A 7500-nucleotide genomic window follows, 5' to 3' on the forward strand; every position below is an offset into this window, starting at 1 on the left:
TTTTCAACATTCAAAATTCCATAAATTTTGTAAAAATACAGCTCAAACCAAGACAAAGAACCTCTATCCAACATTGTCTTTCATAGGTCTTAAACAATTAAATAAACATAATTCAAACTCTGACCTTACTCCCATCTTAACCATGCCTCAGCTGAAAGATAATCTATTTATCCTGTATAAATCTCAAAAAGAAAGACAGAAAAAATTACACTATTGACTGGTTTTGTGGTAAAGGAACACATATATCCATTATACCATCAGTAAAACCACAGATTAAATGTTGTCCTAAAACTTTTGTACAGTACTGTATGTCTTTATTATTACGTTCATAGCCATGTCATTTGGTGTGAACATGCATTTACAATATTCTCTCCATCAAAACCACCACTGTCCCTTCTGAAGACTCACAGAGCAGCTGTTTGTCCTCCTCAAATCCGTTTATTGTGCTCGTGAGAGGAACGCTTTCTTGATCTGACCCGCAGGAGGAGGAAATAGCATGTCAGCATCACAGTTACGCAAACATTGAGAGTTCAGACAGGTTTAATTGGTCAAATATGTGAGCTGGCCGAATGGCATGATTCCTGAGAGGCAGCAGACATTCCTCAAGTCACATCAACCCTTCACAAAGGCTTATTTACATTTAATAAAGCAGGTATGGCCCACCACAGAGCCGATGGGGGTCACTGCTCACTCTCATTCCGCTTACTTTACCAGTTCACTGCACACAGTTAGGGTGATTTGTTTAGCAGTTTTGTTAGAATTAGTTTCATATTTTGCACATGGATGTCTGTCTGCCTGATAGAATAAATAATTTATATTATATTATATTATATTATATTATATTATATTATATTATATTATATTATATTATATTATATTATATTATAATATTTATATTATATTATATTATATTATATTATATTATATTATATTATATTATATTATATTATATTATATTATATTATATTATAATATTTATATTATATTATATTATATTATATTATATCATATTATATTATATTATATTATTTTTTATTAATTCATTCATTTTCTGTTCAGCTTAGTCCCTTTATTATTCTGAGGTCACCACAGATTACCTATCCAGCATAGGTTTTGTACAGTGGATGCCCTTCCAGCTGCAATCCATCTCTGGGAAACATCCATAAAGACACATACACTACGGACAATTTAGCCTACCCAATTCACCTGTACCGCAAGTCTTTGGACTGTGGGGGAAACCGGAGCACCCGGAGGAAACCCACGCGAATGCAGGGAGAACATGCAAACTCCACACAGAAACGCCAACTGACCCAGCCGAGGCTCAAACCAGTGACCTTCTTGCTGTGAGGTGACAGCACTACCTACTGCGCCACTGCATCACCCATTATTATTATTATTATTATTATTATTATTATTATTATTATTATTATTATTATTATTATTATTATTATTATTATTCATCATTAATGTTAAAAACATAATATAACTTAATAACTCATAAATTAATATATGCTTTATCTATTTTTGTGAATGCTATTTCAAATTTATTGATTAATTAATATGTATTATTTGATCACCAAATCATCATATCATAATGTTCCTTAAAGGATCAAGTGACTCTGAAGACTAAAAATCCAGCTTTGAATCACATCACATGAAAAAATGACACTTTTATTTATTTTTTTATTTATTTAAATCCATATCCATCACAGAAGAGAATAATGTAACATTACATTATAATAATAATAATAATAATAATAATAATATATATATATATATATATATATATATATATATATATATATATATATATATATATATATATATATATATATATATTTATATATATAAATATATATATATATATAATGTAACAGAACATTAAACATCAAATAGTTGTACCTACCTTAAACTTATAAATGAACTTAATATCATTGGCTTTTATTTTACCATTACATTACTGGTTTTACCAATGCATTGTCTGACCAAAATATGTCCAAATATGCTGATTATTGTATTTTCTATTGTAAATATGCTGTCTCAGTATTTTCCTTTCCACGCTTTATTTACTTGTTCAGCAGATTTAAACCAGGTTAAACTTAACTTAAGTCACAATAATTTAAGCTGACATACAACACAGCTTTGTGAACACATCCCAGTAAACCTGTGACAATGGACAGCTTTAAAAAAAAAAAAAAAAACAGAGATCAATAGAGCTAAAACTAAACAGACGGTTCTCCTGGAGAAGCTGATGTTCAGGGTGTTTGATTTATCTCAGTGAGTGTTACTTCTGCTCATCTGTGCTGGAATGTGACCACAAAGCAGAAACAGACTCTCAAACAGAACTTCCATGTTTGGTGTTTGCATTGACATCTTTTTTTTATGAGAGTGGATCACATCTCCAGTGCTATATTATAATGTTTAGACTAGAAACTGAAAGTAAGCAGAAGCAAGTTCACCTCAAATCTTGAAAATTAAAAACATAGTAAATGATTTGAAAATGTGCAAACCAACAACCTCAGCACTCAGCCTATGTACTTTTAACACTATCAAATATTGTATTAATTAGATCATAACCCCATTTCATCAAGAGTGCAGTGGCTGATATATAAATAAATGGCTGGTATTTAAATGTTTCTGTCATCTCACATTGTGTTTGGTGCAGACAGTCATATTGCTTGTTGCTGGTATTGTGTTGTGTCGCATGGAGAAGTCAACTGACCATTTTTCGGAAAACGGAAGTCGTGATGTAAATCAATTGAGCATTTGGAATAAGCTGCAGCTCTTCATATCTAATTGTTCAAACTTCAGTTTGCTTGAAAGTGAATCTGGCCATAGATTGTATATGTTGACTGGTTGTCTGTTTTACTCATAGCTGCGCACTGATGCAGAGAAGCGGTCTCTGGTTGAGAGTGGCCTGTCCTGGTACAGCGAGGAGGGCAAGACTCAGTGCCAGACTGATGGAGTCTACGACACCGGCAGCCTAAAGACAGACTTGACCAGCAAGTGGAAGAAGAGCCGATCGCAGGACGACGCGGCAGTGAAGGGCGAGCTGAGGAAACCACAGACGCTCGGCCTGAAGAAAAGCCGAAACCCTCCTGTGGGCGTCACGTCACCCATCACACACTCCTCACAGAGCCTGCTCAAAGTGCCAGGAGGTCAGTCGTCGCGCACACACACACACACACACACACACACACACACACACACACACACACACACACACACACACACACACAAACATACAGTTGAAGTCAGAATTATTAGCCTTTCTCAATTATTAGCCCCACATTTCTAAATAATCATTTTAATAACTCATTTCTAATAACTGATTTATTTTATTTTTGCCATGATGACAGTACATAATATTTACTAGATGTTTTTTAAGACACTAGTATTAAGCTTAAGTGCAATTTAAAAGCATAACTAGGTTAGTTAGACTTACTTGACAAGATACTTAGGCAAGTCATTGTATAACAGTGGCTTGTTTTTTATGTTTTATATATTTAAATATATATATATATATATATATATATATATATATATATATATATATATATATATATATATATATATATATATATATGAGCAATATCACACGAGTAGCAGTGCGATATGGCTGTATATTGGCACGGGTGGAAGGCGTGCATTGGCACGGGGCTGCAGGCTACGAGTGTGATATTGGGTTTTACAACAGTTCATTCATTTTCTTGTCGGCTTAGTCCCTTTATTAATCCGGGGTCGCCACAGCGGAATGAACCGCCAACTTATCCAGCAAGTTTTTACGCAGTGGATGCCCTTCCAGCTGCAACCCATCTCTGGGAAACATCCACACACACATTCACACACACACTCATACACTACGGACAATTTAGCCTACCCAATTCACCTGTACCGCATGTCCTTGGACTGTGGGGGAAATCGGAGCATCCGGAGGAAACCCACGCGAAGGCAGGGAGAACATGCACACTCCACACAGAAACGCCAACTGAGCCGAGGTTCGAACCAGCAACCCAGAGACCTTCTTGCTTTGAGGAGACAGCACTGCCTACTGCACCACTGCCTCGCCTTATGCAACAGTTTGACGTCATAATTGTGTATATAAAAACTGCTGATATTAGTTAAATATATATCATGTCTATCAGCCAATCAGATTCAAGAACCAGACAGAACTGTTGTATTTATATATTAAGAGGGGCTAATAATAATAACCCTAAAATGATAAAAAAAAATAAAAAAAATAAAAACTGCTTTTATTGAAGCAAAAATAATACCAAAAAAAGAAAAAAAAAATTATAGGAAATACATTAAAAGATTCCTTGCTTTGTTAAACATAATTTGGCAAATGTTTGAAAAAGAAAAAAAGAAATCACAGGAGGGCTAATAATATTGACTTCAACTGTATATACATTTACACACATATGTTTTTGGTTTTGTGAATTGTTTGAAACAGTTCAACACTGCACAAATTGTATTTTTGATTACTCTATACTAGCCCTACACCTAACTCTACCACTTAAAGAAAACTTCTTACTTTCTCCAAAAAAAAACCCAAAAAAAAAACAGAAAAAATCTCCTTCTGTATGACTTATTAGCCTTTTAAAAAATTCTGACATGGATAATAAAACGCAAAAATCACCTTCTCATAGTAATACCCATGTCATACCCATTACAAAGATTAGTGTTACCAAACAAGCACACACACACACAGAATTGTTTACAGATTTTTGACTTTTTAAGTTTTTTTGTTTTTTTTTTAAGGATTTTTTTTCTCATTATTCATTCATTCATTTTCTTTTCGGCTTAGTCCCTTTATTAATCTGGGGTCGCCACAGCAAAATGAACCGCCAACTTATCCAGCACATGTTTTAACGCAGTGGATGCCCTTCCAGCTGCAACCCATCTCTGGGACATACACACACACTACGGACAATTTCGCCTACCCAATTCACCTGTACCGCATGACTTTGGAGTGTTTAAAAATGTACCCCATATTACTCCATCCACCTACCTAACACACAAAAATTAAATATGTATTTAAGAAATCGCCACCAAAAATAAATAAATAAATAAATAAATAAATAACACAAACAAAGTTTTGTCAAGAAAAAAAAAAACATGAATAAATCTACAAGTTACACAGTTGAAGTCAGAATTATTAGCCCCCTTGAATTATTAGACCGCTTGTTTATTTTTTCCCCAATTTCTATTTAACGGAGAGATTTTTTTCAACACATTTTTAAACATAATAGTTTTAATAACTCATCTCTAATAACTGATTTATTTTATCTTTGCCATGATGAGAGTAAATAATATTTGACTAGATATTTTTCAAGACACTTTTATACAGCTTAAAGTGACATTAAAAGGCTTAATTAGGTTAATTAGGTTAACTAGACGGAAATAGGTTGGGACCATTGTTATTGTTTACATCCCTCAAAATGGTCTATAAGGAAAAGTGTGGGCACCTTCGGTCTAGACTGTGGAATTTTCTAAGGAGATCTCGTGTGGGATCTTTCTCTCCTGTGGGGTTTTTATTGTTCAGCTTTGTGAGCATTAGGTGAGCTTTGAGTCAATGGAGTGTGCAGTGATTACAGACTGCAGTATCAGTGTCTTTGACCTCATCTATAGACAGAGGCGTCTTCATCTCTGAAAGCGGCGCTCTGTCTCTTATGAAGACGCTCAGTTCAGGCTCATTAGATCCAGTGTGCGGCTCCAGCAAAGAGAAAGGCGGTCTGTTCCTCTTGGTGCTGGAGTTGAGGCTTGGCAGCAGATCTGGCCAGCTGTTCTCCTCCACCGGCCTCCATGATAACAGCTCTCCAAATCACCCAATATTACCCCACTGTTCGTCTTCCTGTGACGCCATCGCCCCATCTGACCATTTTTACACCTCAGTTTACACAATTTGCAACCACAGAGCTGATGCTTTGTTCAACTAAAACTGATGTTTATAGTACATGTAATGCCACAGTACATGGTCTGTTTTAAGATCTACATGTGTGTTATAATAATCTAAAATATATAAATATGTTTTAGGCAGAAACAAGAATACCTTGCATTTTTATTTATTTTCTCATTATATTTTATCTTATTAGATATGAACAATATTACACGAGTAGCAGTATGGGTTGGCTCAAGGATGGCTCAAGGAGTGCCTTAGGGCCTACTCACACTATGCCATCTGTACCGTGCCCAGGCCCGTTTCCCGGATCGTTTGAGAAGTGTGAGTGCGCTGAATCAGGCTCAAGCACGGTTCACTTGGCCGGCCCTGGCCCGATTGGAAGAGGTGTGCCTGAGCCCGGTTCACTTGGGCTTTGTCGCGGTACGCTTGTGTGTGAGTGCAAAACGCGCCAAAGCCCAAAACTGAAAGCGAGAAAGTTTCATATGGATTTATTAATCATTCTTACTGTTCAGTGAACGCAAACTGCCGTAGTTTATTAAAGACGCAAACTCCTCACTTCACGACAGCTGTGTGCCTTCAGCAGACCTCCTCATTCCTGCAGCATGAGGGCTTTATGATTGTTTCTGAGCGCCAAAAGTGGCGGATCTGTTCGGCGAAATATCTGACTGCGTGTCCCCGCATCCCTAAAGATTGTTTGGCGAAATTTTTGACGGCATATCAAACGACTGAAACGATATAACTAGAGAAATCTCCACTGTGCTGCTGAGTGAGAGAGCGCTTCTCACTGAACAGTGCAGCAGCGATGACGTAAGCGCACTGAAGCCCGTTTGTGGTGTGAGCACGGGCCATCGGGGGAGACGGGAGGGGGGACAAGCGTGCTTTGGCCCGGTTCGAGGCAACTGTACCTAGTGTGAGTACGGCCTAAGTGCCCCATTAGTGATAATATACAGACATACCCAGCTGGCAAAATTCATGTGGCTCAAATCAGGCCCACACCAGACACTTTCATCCAGCCCACATGGAATGATGGCACTTGGGCGGTCCGCTCCTGTTTGTCAGATCTGGGCTACAAATAAGCCAAAGCAGTACCACATATTAGCCAGATATCAACCAAATGAACCAGATCTGACCCTATTCTGGGCCACAGTTTGCTTTTATTTTGGCCCAGATCTGGCCTTTTACTTCTAATACTGGATTAAACATTGGTAAACATCAGTGAATTATATTATTTCATCACAGGTTGTGCCTCACTTCATATTGTTTGCTGTAATTAATAAACTTTTCAAGCAAAGTTCTTAAAAGTTACAGCAGCCCAAAAGAAAATGTATATTAAGAGGTTCAGGGCTATGAGCCCAACTAAAGCTAACACTTTTCTCCATGATGGTGACTTTAGTCTATGTGGTCCACATATGTTTTAAGATAACTGGGCCACATTTACTAAATCTCCTCTGGACCGCTTTAGGCTCAAAGCCACATTAGCCAGAGCTAACTATGCCAAATATTTGCCAAAAGTTGCCCACATTTGTTTTAGGATAACTGGGCCCCATTTGCCATATCTTCTCTGGGCGACTATAGGCTCAACTCCACATTGTATCAAG

General features: G+C 36.9%; 1 protein-coding gene across 19 annotated transcripts in view; it reads left to right on the forward strand.

Annotated features, from left to right (window-relative positions):
* nav1a (neuron navigator 1a) overlaps nucleotides 1-7500 on the forward strand; it is a 274565-nt gene that overhangs the window by 202262 nt on the left and 64803 nt on the right. For all 19 annotated transcript variants that reach the window (XR_015523120.1, XR_015523118.1, XR_015523121.1 and 16 more), the window contains one exon: nucleotides 2876-3158. Coding sequence is in view for 12 of the 19 variants with exons in the window: in XM_087306507.1 (XP_087162633.1) it covers nucleotides 2876-3158 (283 nt within the window). In the remaining 7 variants the exon portion in view is untranslated. The remainder of the gene's footprint in view (nucleotides 1-2875; nucleotides 3159-7500) is intronic.

The sequence above is a fragment of the Danio rerio genome, chromosome 23 (genome assembly GCF_052040795.2).
Source record: "Danio rerio strain M-AB ecotype USA chromosome 23, GRCz13ab, whole genome shotgun sequence".
Taxonomy (NCBI): Eukaryota; Metazoa; Chordata; class Actinopteri; order Cypriniformes; family Danionidae; genus Danio; species Danio rerio.